Genomic DNA, 15749 nt, shown 5'->3' with positions numbered 1-15749 from the left:
GGGTCACAGTGGACGGCGAGTCAAGGCAAAATCCTGTGCTCTTTAGAGAAGCAAGCATTACAGAAAAATGCATAAACATCAGAACCCAGAAGTATTCTCTGGGAATTCTCCCAAACTCAGACTCTGCTTGATGCCCTGCCCCAGATCGAGACAGGCGGTTTACCTCCTTCTGTGTGTATGCGCTCAGCTGTGTCTGACTCTCTGCAGCCCCATGTGCTGTAGCCCACCAGGCTCCTCTGTCCATGGGATTTTCCAGGCAAGAATACTGGAGTGGGTTGCCGTGCCCTCCTCCAGCGGATCTTCCCCACCCAGGAATCAAATCCGCATCTCTTGGATCTCCTGCGTTGGCAGGCAGATTCTTTACCGCTAGCCCACCTGGGAAGCCTGCTGCACTGTACCAACACACCCTCAGCCACTCCCACCTTCAGTCAGCGTTCTACCAAAATACTCCCATGCTCAGAAGTCCTCTAGGACTCCCCTTTGTTCAAGATAAAATTCAAAATCCTATTCTTTCCAAACAGGTGCCTCACTCAGTTTACAACTTGTATTTTTGTTGTGAGCTGCTTAACGACTGCCATCCTCAATATCTGAACTTCAGCCAGGCTCTTCTGCTCAGCCTCCCTTGGACACAAGAGGTACTCGTTGGCATCTATATCTTGTTCCTACAATGTTCCATCTCAAATGATCTCCCTATTCAAACATGTTTTTCACCCGCCTCTCCTATATGTTTTGCTCCTCAGGAAACATTCCCTTGAACAACAGCTAAAACAGGATATGTTTCCTATCATTTCAGGGCCTATAATACTACTTATATTTACAAATTCAATTTTATTTCTTTGGTTACTTTACATGTTTCTTTATATTACTTTGTAATGTGCATTTTTTTTCATCCCCAACTAGACTATAGACATTTGTTTCTATCACCTCCCACTCCCAATTTGCCCATTTCTTTAAAACATAAGATTTAAATAGTTCATTTGATGAACCTATGGACATAGCTAGGGGAAAATCACAGACTGCATTCGAAACTCAGCTCCACCTCTCAATACCTGAATTATATAAGGGAAGTAGACCTGAAAGAGGCATTAGAAGGTACCTTGTAACATATTTTAATAAAGTCAATTCAGAATTTCCCTGGTGGTCTAGTGGTTAAGAATCTGCCTTGCAATGCAGGAGACATGGGTTCAATCGCTGGTTGGGAACTCAGATCCCACACGCCATGGGATGACTAAATCTTGATTGATTGTATAGTTCCATAGAGAGAAAAACAGTAAACAAACTAGAGTCCATGCATTGCATGATGCAATGAAGAAGATCCCGCATGCCACAATTAAGACCCAACACAGCCAAATAAATATATTTTTTAAAAGCTTTAAAAATAAAGTCAATTCAACTCAGTAAGAATTTACTCAAGATCCACATGGTTCTCTCATGTCAAACCACTTTTAAAGGTTAAAATAATTGAAGGGCAGGCTTAGAGAACAAATATCACAAAAAGGTATTTAAAATGTTAGGGTGGGGGCTGAGATAATCACCAGAAGTAACTCGGCGTCTAAATACACAACTTCTGAACTTAGTTAAGAACATCTTACCAAGTAGAAAAGACACTTGGCTTATTGAACAAGCTCAAATCATAGTTGATCCTCAGTACAAATGCTCATTTTCTAGATTCTCTGGATACCATGAAGTTCTCAGAGGATTGAATATTCCGACTGTATTCAAATGTAACTGGTAAGTCAGAAAGTCCTGATTCCATGATGCCTGTTCCTCCGTAGACTCATATTTCACTATTAAGCCTTCCCCCTTCACTGAGGTATAAACACTCCCAAGTTGCCCTCCACCTCCAGAAACATACATATGTTTGACATGTGTGTTGTTGAAGACACTGTCTGCCGTACTCCTCCTTGTTCTTGATAGGCTTTCCCACTTGAGAAATCTGTTTAGTGTTTACCTTCTCATGGAACTAGAACATTCCCCTTACTGTGAGAATTATTAGTTTCCTTAATTCTGCAATGTAAGTCTCACCCCCTATGCACACCTTAATGTGTCTGAAGGTGAAGTATACATACATGTCCTGTGTGTGTCATGTATAAATGTGTGAATATGCATATACATTTATATATACATGAACGGAGAAGGTGATGGCACCCCACTCCAGTACTCTTGCCTGGAAAATCCCATGGACAGAGGAACCTGGTGGGCTGCAGTCCATGGGGTCGTGAAGAGTCGGACATGACTGAGCGACTTCACTTTCACTTTTCACTTTCATGCACTGGAGAAGGAAATGGCAACCCCCTCCAGTGTTCTCGCCTGGAGAATCCCAGGATGGGGGAGCCTGATGGGCTGCCATCTCTGGGGTCGCACAAAGTTGGACACGACTGAAGCGACTTAGCAGCATGTGGGCATGTGTATATATTTATGTGTTTGTGTGTAGGTTTGGGTATATATGTGCTGTGTGCATATACATATGTGTACGTGTGGTGATTTTCTCTCCAAAAGCTGTTATTAAATTGACACTATATTTTATAAGCAACCATTTATTTTTAATTAAGATAGAATCATAGCCATGTTTTCCCACTACCTGGTAGGAAATCCAATGTCAAATTTTTGGCCCAGTTATTTCACCCAACACGTATTCGTATGGCCCATTCTCCTTGTCAGTCCTGAGCTCTTATTCTAAGTTTTTCCTAGTTCTGATCTTTAACAATTTGTCTTGTTTTAGCATGTTATCAAATACTTTTTACATTAAGTTATCATTAAATCCTTTGAGTAACAGGCAGGCTGTAGGTTATGACACCAATTATTAACGTCTCTGTACTTACACCAGTTCAAATAATTTTACTCATTTCCAAAGTCCTTAAAAACAAGAAAATAAGCCTGCTACACAGAATATTAGGTCCAAATATTACACAAACAAGTCAACTGTAAAGCAGAATCTACTGCCCTTAACATTTTGAGTTTAAACTGGAATCAAGTTTGCCACCTGAACTTTGCCCCCCTCTGCAGCACAAAGTAATTTTGTCGTCTTAACCACTTCTGTACGATGACAACATGAACCACGCTGGGATTTTTGTAGAACTCTGTCATCATTTCCATGAAAATGTTTTCTTTCTGCGTCCTAATCCTAGAGGAGATCCATGAGTCCAACTGGAGGTCAATCCAGTAGCTGGAGCATTTACAGGAAATCTCACCGAGCGACCCGCCTGTGCTCTTTTTATCAACACCATTTAAAGAGCCCAGAGAGGTGTCTGCTGAGGAAAATAAGTTGTTCCAAGAAACCATTAGGGGATTTATACTTGAGACTCCCTTATCTCATAAGGGAAAAAAAAAAAAAAAGTCTCCTGTAAGAAGGGGAAAAAAAGAAAATCTACCACTGACACCATGTGTGTCCTATTAAAGTTGTTTTTATTTTAGAGTGTTGTAAAAATTGTTTTATATATTTTACATTAAGATCAGAGTAGCTTACTGCTGGGTAGAATTCATAAAAGAAAGCCTCCTCCAAAACGTTCCTATCCTTGCCTTGTTACACATAGACCTTCAGTGGCATACGTAGTTGAGAAATCCTTTTTACGAGCGCCCATAAAAGAGACTAGTACATGTTGCTCCAGACTCTAATTACATGGGGCTCATAGAGATTCCAGACGGGAAGCTGCAGAGAATGGCACAGAGGTGTGGGTTCACTCACTCGCTCCCTGACCCCTCGGGCAAGCAAGCCTGGCCCCAGGACAGGCTCAAAATGCAGCTGGGAGAAGAGGCTGTCTTAAATCCCCTCACTCACTCCATGTGCGGGGCGCTGGTCATGCCCCTGAATTTCTGTGTCTGAGTCCAAGGCTGCACTGCATCTTGCCCTCTCTGGACTTTGCATGAGCTCCCATGCACGGCACACCAGGCCCCACTTTTCTGCTCCCCCATTCCTCAGACCCTTACCTTCTGAAATGTGAGAACTGAAAAATCTGAAGGAAAAAAAAATCATTGCCCCCCATACCCAGAAAAGAGCCCAGACAAGGAAGAATAAAAACCACCACCACTACCCACCACCAGGTGGATAACCAGGTGCCATTGGTTATCCCCTACCCTTTCCCAGAAATAAGTTTAAAAAATGTGAAGATAGTGTGTGGGGGTGGGGACGGCAGCGAGAGGAGATACACCCCAAGACACAGCCTGAAGGCTCATTGTTAATACAAATGAAGCAGGACTTACAGATACTTTACTGAGAGAAATGTTTGGGAAGCAGGTGAATCTTTGTTAAATGTCAATTTTATATGATAAGCATACATTTACATTTAAGAAGTGGCTGCTTATGAGTGACCTCCCCAACTCATAATCAAAATAAACATTACCATTTGCTGCCGTGTGTCCAGAGTACTCTGGAAATAGTATAATTTTCTTAAGGCGACTAGCACAAATCACTGATTTTAAAAGAAACAATTTAGCTTAGCAAACAAAGGGGCAAAAAGAATTCCTGTTTTCTAGATGCTCTCTTCTTCATATAAAAATGTCAATATCTACATTCTTGACAATTCTGAAAGTTTCAAAAGAAAAGAGGTTTTTCTCTTATCCTCTCTCCTCCAAACTACTTTTGAGGTTGGCATGTATAAAACAGACCACATAAATTGCAACTCAAATGTAAACAAAATGTACAGAAATAAAGAACATATGTCTAAAGCATATTTTCTTGACCCCATCTACTGAAAATGTGCTTATTTCCTGCTCTTGGTTTAATCCATCACAATCTACAATCATCTTTGGTTATAGCATCTAATACCTAATCCACATGTTGCTGTCAGTTTATACACAGAAAACAAAAACTAAAGAGGTCTTATTAATATTGCCTTTAAAAAGTAGATGTTTACAAGAGATTCTGGTTCTAGCTTGCTAAATAGTATTTTCTTTTAGATCCTATCAAGTTAAAAGCCAGAGCTTCCCCAGTGGCTCAGCAGTAAAGACTCTGCCTGTAATTCAGGAGATGTGGGTTTGATCCCTGGTGTGGGAAGATGCCCTGGAGAAGGAAATGGCAACTCACTCCAGTGTTCTTGCCTGGGAAATCCAATGGACAGAGGAGCCTGGTGGGCTACCGTCCATGGGGTTGCAAAAGAGTCAGACACCACTTAGTGACTAAAGAACAACAAAGTTAAAAGCCACTTAAAATCACCAAGTAGATGCTGGTCAAATAATGTCACATAAGAGGAGGAGTGAGTTATTTTCAAGTTGAAATCCTAAGAAGTAGCAGTTTTTATATTTAAATTTTAGCACAGTCCTGAGAAAATATGACCTAGGGCTTAAAGCTTGGAGAAGGCAATGGCACCCCACTCCAGTACTCTTGGTTGGAAAATCCCATGGACGGAGGAGCCTGGAAGGCTGCAGTCCATGGGGTCGCTGAGGGTCAGACACGACTGAGCGACTTCACTTTCACTTTTCACTTCCATGCACTGGAGAAGGAAATGGCAACCCACTCCAGTGTTCTTGCCTGGAGAATCCCAGGGACAGGGGAGCCTGGTGGGCTGCCGTCTCTGGGGTCGTACAGAGTCGGACATGACTGAAGTGACTTAGCAGCAGCAGAGCTTAAAGAATTGCTCCATTTGTTACTAACAGCTGCAGTATGGTACGCAGAGGCTGCCATGAGCAAAAAAGACAGAAGGCCATCTGTGCATCTGTCCAAGCATTACCTAAATTACTTTAACCATCTGATTGCTTAGATGTGTCAGAAAGAGAGAAGCCATTCCAGGCACCGAGCTACTAGAAGTGGGGTTGGGTTCAGATCCAGGGCTCCTGGTTAGGCCAGGGAGCAAAGGGTTAGAGCAGAGTGCTCGGCATGGTTCCGTGGGGACAGCCTCAATGGGAGGGTGACCTTGAAAGACTAAGGATGCAAAGAACAATCTTGCACTCGCACTTTCCCCCCCAACAAACGGAGGGCCAATGATACTAAAATCACGGAAGAAGACGGCCTTCTCCTGTAAGGTAGGAACGGCAAAGCCAGTGACTCAACACTTCGCATTTATAAAATGACCTTTGAGGTATGCTTCACTAGCCATCTCAAGCCGGAAGATGTTGGGAGACGATAGTGATGGCAGAGTGTCATGTTTTTAAGAAACATTTAGTAAAACAAAAATAAAATGATGCATTGAGGTGGAGGGAGAAATAGTTTAAAGTCAGCTACTTTGGTGTTAGACAACTATGGGTTTATCTTTGCATTTTATAATAAGGAACAAGGAAAAGGTACAAGTAAACACGAGCTTCCCACTCTTGGCTTTACCATTAATAACTTGCTACATCTCTGGGGCCCAGGAAAAGAATCCTAGATCTCAGTCCCTTGCTCTTCTCTAATAGGTAATGGGAGAATCAATGATGTTCAAAAAACATAGCCATTGAGTCAAGAGCTTTAAAAAAAAAAAGAAGAAGAAGAAAATTTCCCTTAGGTCTTCAAAAGATCTCCTTCATTCGGATTTGTGATCAAATGTTACTCCCTCAATTTCCATGAACACCTGACGTAATACACCCCCAATCCAATCTTTCACTTGCTCCTTACCCTGCTTTGCTTTTCTTCACATGACTCCCACCTCCACATGAAATAAAGCACTCGTCCACTTCTCTAATGCCATGATATCCACTAGGAAAAACACTGTTAGAACTGTGTACCAATGATTTGTACACAGCACTGCTCAATAAACACCTGATGAATAAACTGAAGTTAGTTGTCATGGGACTTTACAGAGAGGACAGACTATTTTAGGTTGAGGTGGCATTGGTCAATCCTGTGAAAAACTACTGTCCCCTCCAAATGACATTTCCCCCCACCATACATGAATGTCTCCCAACTTTGCAGCTGAGCAGCCATGATTTTGTTCTTCCATTTGTCACTTAAATATAATAGCATATTCATATTTTTCTATTAATATATTGCCTAATAATACAACATAGTTCAGAATTTAAATTTATTCCATTTAAAGATGCAGGTTATATATGAATAGGATAACTTGGTCCCAACATGATGAATTCTGTTAGTGAGCTCAGGGTGGGAGGGGGAGAAATGAAGACAGTTACATCTGCTAGGGGCCAAGTCTTCATTTTTAGTAGTCTGTTCTTTTATCCCTTGCTTCCTATACTCATTGTTCAATTTTTTCCCTCTAACTCATTGTCATCCTTTCCCTTTTTCCCATTATCTTTTTATGATCCCCCCTCCTCCTGCTCTCTTTCTCCGTATCTCCCACTAACTAAACTATAAGTCATTTGAAGATTTTACAAGAATCTTGCTCAGTCTTTGAGAGTCTTTGAAAAGGAAGGAGGCGAGAGGAAGAGTGTGAACTACCAGATGGAAAAGGCTGCGCGAATGCACAGTTGTAGCTACTGGAAAAGTGTTCAGTTCTTGGTCATAAAACAATCTTCCTGGGCTTACGATTCTCTTCCTCACCCTTCACATGACAACCACAAAATATATTCATGTTATTTTTGGCAATTAGTCTTAGAATCATTGGATTTTAGAACTGGACTGGATCTTCAAGATTGCCTACCCCAATACCCTCACTTTAAAATAGGAAATAGAGGCCAGGAGAGGTTAAGTGAATTGCCAAGGCTCATAGAATTAATGAGCTGATAGGGTGCAGAGACCCAGATCGTCCGATCACCAGATCAGAATCCTGAAGAAGGAATGTCAGAGGAGTGCAAGGAACTCTACAGATTACATCATCAGAAATGAAGGAGAAGATAACTGATCAAGAAAAGTTTGCAAATGGACGCTTACTTCATGTCATATGTCAGTCCATGACTTAAGATATCTTCAAATATCCTTTCATTGTTTTCGAGCAAATAAGCATTGATAGTTAAGAGAAATAGGCTAAAGTATTACATTGTTGTTTTTAAATCTTACAGCCATTTATTGTTTCATTTGTAATAGTTTTTAGTGTAATATCTTATATATTTACTTAGGACTACTCCATTTCGCTGACCTCTAACTTATGCCTTCCAGTAATGAAAAGCAGCTGATTTTAATGTGTCTGTGCTCTAGTGTGAAGGAGGTTAAGGCTGCGTTTGTGTGCAATCAGGTTAAGACTGGCTCCAACAGGAGGAAAATCCATACATATGTTGAAAAGATCTGAAAAATGCCTGTATTCCCAACCTGATTACGACTTACATTTTTGCATGGTTTGTCAAAGCAGATCACTGAAATCAAGTCAAGATGTAAAATGGGATAAAGTGGTTTTCTTCTCCATTCTTCCATTAATCACCGTGACCTACAGAAGAAAGGAACCTTTTCCTCTCTCACCTGAGGCAAGGTGGGATACTCCACTGAAAGTTATGCCAATTTTTATCAATTGGTGCTCAAGTTCCAAAATTAATTTTCTAGTTTTTGTTTCCTTCATTTGTAAATAGAAGTTATTTTATTACAGTCATTTTTCATTTCTATCAATTTTATGTTAGTTCCTTTTTTTATAAAGCAGAAAACAAATTCCAGTATAACTTTTAAACCTAATAACTTTAAAGGTTACTTAAAATTTTAATTTATTAAGTTGAATATGTTGATACAGGGACTAGAGCAATAGCTTATCTCTGCAAATGTCTATCCTAATAAATAATATTTGGCAAAACCTAAATGTGAATTAAGTAAGAGTTCATTACTGGTTCACTTGTCAAAGAAAATATTAACAGATGATACATAAACTTTTGTTTTGACATGATTTTAATTGCTGACAGTGTCAGGTTATATCTCTTAAGACAGTACATTGCTTTTGGAAGCATAAAAAATGCAATAAGCATTATAGGTTAAAAATCTAGCTGTTATCTACAAAATTCTCAGCAAGACCAGGGCTAAGTCAAAATAGTTTCTGAGGGGAGGGGGGCATTCTGGTTCTTGTTACACATAAGCATGTTTGTTATAGGAGCATTTTCAGGTTAATTTTTGCTATTAACGTAAACCACAATTGGGGGACCATGTTGCTGGAAGAGGAGTGGGGGGTAGTTATATAAACAATATACAACAAAGAAAGCCTTTATTCCCAATACCTGAATACATCGGGTTTGTTTTTAGGCATAAGGTTGAGGTTAAATGCTCTCAGCTATCCAAGAAGTGGCTTATTAGTTTTGTAAGAAAATATTTTCTTATATTTTGACTGAAAAATACCCAGTTTAACTGAACAAAACCATCCTTGTTAGTGCAAAGCAGACCCAAAAAAACTTTGTTTCAAAGACTCAGCAAGGAAAAGCAAAACTAATTCAAGAGGAAAAGCTGCCTTCCTAATAGTAGCTTCTGAATCTGGATCTAATAGTTCTCAAAAGGCCGACTGGAGTCTTCAAGTCTTAAAACTTTTGTCTTCCTCCACGGATCACAGACATTCTCTATGAGGCAGCAGAATATGGATATAAATCCATTCTAAGCAGATACATATTCTTCTCTGGGCTACAGCCACAAAGCTGAAAGCTATGCCCCAACAGCAAGAATGAAGGCAAACGAAAGTTTTGATTGTTTCATAGGGCAATTTTCTACATGCAACTTTCTTTTTTTGCTCTTCTATTTTGTGCACTAGAAAAATCCTAACTTCATTTTTGGCAATGTGGCATCCGCTAGTGATAAAATAAACAGTAACAAGAGATTATGCTTTCAGAAGCACAGCATCAGCGCTAAGAACTGCATTTCAACATACTGACTCGGCTCCAGCCAGCACCTGAGCTATGTACACTTCTCCCAATTTATAAGTGGGCCTAATCCTGTTATTACAGAATAATTACTGCAAATCAGCACAATTACTACAAAGACACAAATAAACATACACATACTAGTAGCTGTTTTCCACAAATTATTATCAAAACAGAGAACCGGCTAATTGTGGCAACATTAAGACAATGTTTATTCCTCCCAGTGTTTGGGCAAGTTTATTTTAAGTTGTCATCTTCAACTAGTAGTGATACAGATGATTTTACGGATTCCATAAACTTTTCTAATCTAAACTCTTCTCAACTGAAAGTTGGCTGCTTCTCTTAGAGCAACATCTGCAAAGGCCTGATTTCATAAGAACTGGCTTTTATGGTACATTAGTGAAAAAAAGAAAAAGAAAAACACTGACACACACATACACACACTTTTAGAAATCTCGTTTTAAAAGTTGATTTGTAAAGTTGTCTTCCAAATTACTTTCAAGGTATCATGAAATTAAACAGTCGTTTTATATTCTTCACAATTTAAGCATTTGTCTCTAAGGAAGTTCGATGTGGAATTTTACCCTCTTGCCAATGTTATTATCAGGTTTCCTTCTTGGATAAATATTCTTTATTGGGAGCAAGGGTGGTTAGGGAGGAGGAAAATCCAGAAAGCACATAGTCCACAATAGGGATTATCTGAACTCACCTCCTGGACAATGCCTCATGGCCATCTTACATCTCCTGGATTCAGCAATGGTTGGACATGGTATCGTGTCTTTTGCTGGCTTTTTAACAATTTGCCGTGTTCTGGTTTCCAGACCCCACTTAAATCCACATGTGCGATTATTTCTGCTACAAGTTCCCCATTCACTCCAGTGGCCAACCTCACATCCTTCTAATAGAGAAAAAACAAACACAGATAACAATTTGGTATACATTTCTCCATTGTTACAAAATTTATATAGCAGTATTTCTCTACTCCTTCACTTTCAGATACCAAAAATTAAGCTGTACAGCCCACAAGACCTATATACACCTTTTGGGAAATTTTGGCATTATGGAGTTACAAGTAGTAGTAAAAAACTGCCACTTAAGAAATTTAAGAACTATTACTTTCTTTTTGTCCTGGTTCCTTTTTTGATGAGATGCTAACTGGTCCATTCTAAAGACATTGAGTATATTATCTTTAAAAGATTCAACAGCTAAAACCTACAGTAAAATATACTGTTTTCATACCATGAAGAGGAGACAAAATTTTACAGGTAAATTCTCCATGCCCCCACTGAATTTCACAAGTGTGTTAGTTTTAGTTAGAAGTAAATATTAATACTTCATGAAAAGGATACGGAGTGTTTTTGCATTTTCTGATTATCTCATTTCCTTTAATAGGTGTCTGAAAACCACAGTAGGTATTTATTCCCTAAATTGATGCTATAGTTTAAAAAGTAAACAAATATCAGATATTTGAAAATGTATGTTTTCCCAGGTATGTAAAAACTTTTAGCATTCTTTTTTAACTTCATATAATGAAAAAGTAGGCTACTCTGCAACTCCCCTGGGATAAAAAGAACAAAAATATACAGAGTTACCCTCATCAAATTTACCATTAAAAGCCCCTAGTGTGATAGCAGAGGAGGACTCAGGCACAGAATCCACACACAGTGAATATTTCTTCATCCAGATCTCATAAGGCGTCATGGTGACTCTTAGGTTTTTCAAAGCTATTTAAGATTTTTATCCAGGGGAATGCATAGGACTGCTGTTAATTTGTTAGGACTACTGTTAATATGTTAATGCTTAAAAGTTTTCTAAGAACTTCCTCTGGACTTCTGTAATTGATTTGGGTCTCACCTCTCAAAAACAAATCCAACATTTTGAATGTGCTCTTTTGGTGACTTTTCTATATTTCTCAATAGAGTGTTGCTTATATGCACGTATTAATTCACACATATATAGGAACATAAGCACACATTTCTCCAAAAGTCTCTCATTTAAATGTGTTCTCTGCAAGCTTTCAAATATAGTTACAGACTACTTTGGTATTTATGCAGGAAAGAAGTTCTCAACTGAAGTCTCCATTTTAAAAAGATGGAAAGTCTCATTCATAATACATTGCTCTGTTGTACACCATTTCAGATATAAAACATGGCAAATAAAATTCCGGCATGGTGGGGGTGGTGAAAATTCCATTACACTTGATTAGATTCGGCCATTTATCAAAATGTAGGTACTGACAGAGCTTTACATTTTAATCAGTGGCATTAAAAAATGCCAAAAGGTTTTTTAAACACAACCCCCCCAAAAATTGGTAAAAATATGTATTCCTAATTATTATTTACAAACAGCATATATGTGCAGATTAAATTATGCATTCTACATACCTAAGTTTAGTAAAATTGTCTTAATGCACTTTGCAACATGCAGTCAATCATCAACAAAGTATATGTGGCACAAAAAAAAAATCTCTTCCTAATTGATTTTTTTATACAAATGTGTGGCTAAGCAAGAAGATACGAAATTAATACACATAATGAAAATGATAGACTAACCACATGACGCTGCTTAAACAGTTTCTTCTAAACAAAATGTTCTTCTCTAACAGTTACTAATAAGATAGTTAAGAAATGGATATATTCCATAGATCATAAAAACATTATTCTCAGCATTTCAGTAGTTCAACCTAATGTTCTATCAGCAAATTTTGTAGCAAAATATAATTTATGATACTACCCAATGGCAGAATGACTAAAGAACTCAATAACATACAACTTCAATAATTTTCGGTTCTAATTAATAACATGAGAACCAATTCGTTTTTAGGATGAATACATCCAGCATGCATTTTTTTCCCCCAAGAAACAGGTGTTAAAATAAAAGTGGAAATTTGAAAGTTACATGAAACACTACTCACCCACACATTCCATGGTTTCATCTAATGGTGCAAAACCATCTGGACATTCCTCAAAGCAACGGCCTCTATGCAAATAAAAGCCTACTTTGCACTTGGTACAAAAGTCTTTGCTAAAGCAAGAATCACAGTTTTCTATTCTGCATCCTAAAAACAATTTTAAAGAGAAAGAAAATTTCAGTCAAACAATTTACTGGTTTTGCAAGTAAAACTTTCATAAACTCACCAGTTAGCTCAATTGGAATTCTAGTGGTCAGAGAAATATGTGTTTAGCTCATTAGTTTCCTGATGCCATCTCCTTCTACATCACTCCTACCTCTTCCAACAGCTCACCACATCAATAAGCTGAGACAAAATTGCAGCCTGGGGCCCTAGGCAGCATGAGACCCTTCAGAAATTTTTGCAACTCTAAATGGGATTAAAATGAAGGTTAAAAAGAAAAATATCCCCACTACAAATGACATTGCTGCTGGGATTGTAGTCTGTTCTGCTCTTCCAAAGACGTACTATGAAAAATGCAATGGAAACTATCTAATCAGTCTCTTCTGTTCCAAGACAGTAAATTAAAATTTTGTAATGCATTTGCTTTCATCAGCGAGCGTCAACCAGGAGGGGGACTTTAGGTCATTTTTTGGAAGACCCACAATGTGCCATACATTTTCACTTCACGACAATCCATCAGGGTGAGTGGTAGTACCCCTATTTTGCAAATAAGAAGCCTGAGACTAAGTCAAGAAGTTGGTAGTGGCTGAGTTGGTGCTGAGAGTCCCTACACAGACTGCCTTCTAAATCTATTCTCTATAACACATTAACTGCATTTCGTTGGAAACAGTTGATGAAAGAGAAGTGCTTTCACGTCTGCCAGGTATGGTTGTGACCTTGACTCCCAGCTCTGACCTTCCCAGTTCTTGACTTTGAACAGCTATTTATACAGGCCTCTCTGAGTCTCTATTTCCTCTGTATAAAACAGGGGTGTCACTAACTTTGTAAGGCTGTTGTGAGGATTTGAAATAACACATGTAAATTGACTAGCTTATAATTGGTGGTCTGCACCAGTGGATTAGAAACATATATTTTTCCATCAAACCATTCACATTACAACAAGGTATAAAAAGAAGCAATAATTTAGACTTGTACTCAAGATCAGATTCCCTGGTATGCCAGTAACATCTGGGCCAGAGGTAATTGGCATGTATAGGTGAAAATAAATAGACTCTAAACTACTCTTCAAGGAGAAGGAAGGAAAGGTTGGAGAACTGGTTAATTGAAAGGTGAGGTTTTCAACAGATTACAGTACATTATTACTTGTAACAGATTTAATTGCTGGCAATTAACAGCACATAAAGCTCTATGAAAACTCCCTGGCAACACTTTTACTCATTTAACAAGCCTCTGAGTAACTGTATTTGGTGATTTAATGATTCAGAAAAGCTTTCAAATCTAGTTTCTGCAACCAAAGATATAATTGAATAAAAAATGTAACCAAAACATGAAATCACTGAATTCCAAAATTTTAAAAATTAAGAAGACAAAGCCAAAATGTGGACTATAAACACTAAAAAAAGCTTCTGTTAATTACAATATAAATAATGACAGTTTCTAGACTTATAAAAAGACAGTGGCAACTCATCACCTTTTAATTTTGAGTCTAAACGGGACTTTATGTATTAAATGACCACCCTGAACCAGCTAATTCAACTTCTAAAATGTTACCCAAATTTACAATTGGAAAACCAACTATGTGTGGGTGAAAGTCCATAGTCAAATTATACTATTGCTCTTTTAGGGGAGGATGGTGGGCATAGAAGAACAATTTATCACCCTATAAAATGTTCATCTGTAGTCTTAAATGCTGTAACCTATATTTTAATAGAACAGTGACCTATTGCTGGTCAGTAGCTTCTTAACCATGGTCAAAATATATGACCATCCTGTCCACAAATTGTTGGCTTTCTTGCTACATTTTTTTTTTTAAGCAAGCCGCCTTTTTTGTTAGCAGTATTATTTTCCAAGAAGTAATGATAAACATTCCAAAGTATAAAAGAGAACTAAAGGGTGAAGAGAACAACGCATTATATTTTTAAAAAGAGAAGACTGTACACGTCATAAATCAGCTTTTTATCTATAAGAGCTGATTTTAACCTGGTCTGCACCAACAAGCCTTGTGGCCAAAAAGTTATAACAGTATGCATTTGGAAATAATTTTACAAGATCCTTTCCTGATCATTACTGTTACCTGTAGGTCCCTTTCCTCATTTCATTCCATGCTCCTAATACCAGTGCATAGAATGATAGGTATTCCAGAAATTCCACATTCTCTCTAAAGTCCCTTTTCCAGGTGTAAATCTGGCTAAAAGAAAGTTTAATTATTTGTTCTCAAATTTAAGTACAATAAAATATAGATGCATTCAAATTGTAAAACACTTAAACCATGAAAAAGCACAAGGTGAATTATAAGCAATGACTGAGAATAAGCTCTAAGCCACATCATTAAATGAAAAAGGCAAGTGCAGGGTATATAGAATACGATGCAATAAAACCACGGCATGAGTGTGTGTGTGTCTGTATGGAGTAGCCTAGAGAAGTTAATTTGGGAATGGGAATGTGGAATTTTGAAATGTTAAAAGTTATATTTCTGAGCTATGAATCTTTTAATTGTAATATATTTATGTACTAAAAGTAAAACAAAAGTGATTTTTCAATACATACTTGTGACCTACTTAAATATACAGAAAATACCACTATATTAACATTCCAAATGAAATTCTTTTGATTTTTTACCAGGCAAGACTGAATAAAAAAATACTATCCTATGCCAATTATTTTTTTCAGATTTGGGAGCATGAAATTATACCCCTTATAAAGTGAAAGTGAAGTCGTTCAGTCATGTCTGACTCTCTGCGTCCCCATGGACTATAGCCCACCAGGCTCCTCCATCCATGGAATTTTCCAGGCAAGAGTACTGGGGTGCCATTTCCTTCTAAAGAGGATCTTTCCCACCCAGGGATCAAACCCGGGCCTCCTGCATTGCAGACAGATGCTTTTAGCATCTGAGCCACGAGGGCAGCTATATATGACAGGGACCTACAGGTAACAGTAACAACAATCAGGAAAGGGTCTTGTATATGATAATGGTAAACCTGCCTTAGCCTTCCAAATAATCATTTGACCATCTCTTGCCAGTGTCCTTTGTTTTCACATGTTCAGTGGT

The 15749-nt window shown here is 38.2% G+C and overlaps 1 protein-coding gene across 1 annotated transcript in view; it reads right to left on the bottom strand.

Annotated features, from left to right (window-relative positions):
- The window catches only part of RSPO2 (R-spondin 2), a 186752-nt gene that overhangs the window by 51306 nt on the left and 119697 nt on the right, over window positions 1-15749 (bottom strand). The window contains exons 4-5 of the mRNA XM_060393483.1: window positions 12542-12685; window positions 10337-10525 (exon numbers count right to left, since the gene is read on the bottom strand). Coding sequence (XP_060249466.1) covers window positions 10337-10525; window positions 12542-12685 — 333 coding nt within the window. The remainder of the gene's footprint in view (window positions 1-10336; window positions 10526-12541; window positions 12686-15749) is intronic.

This window comes from Ovis aries, chromosome 9, assembly GCF_016772045.2.
Source record: "Ovis aries strain OAR_USU_Benz2616 breed Rambouillet chromosome 9, ARS-UI_Ramb_v3.0, whole genome shotgun sequence".
NCBI classification, from domain to species: Eukaryota; Metazoa; Chordata; class Mammalia; order Artiodactyla; family Bovidae; genus Ovis; species Ovis aries.
Note: the sequence above shows the minus strand (reverse complement) of the source record. Positions and strands in the feature narration are given on the sequence as shown.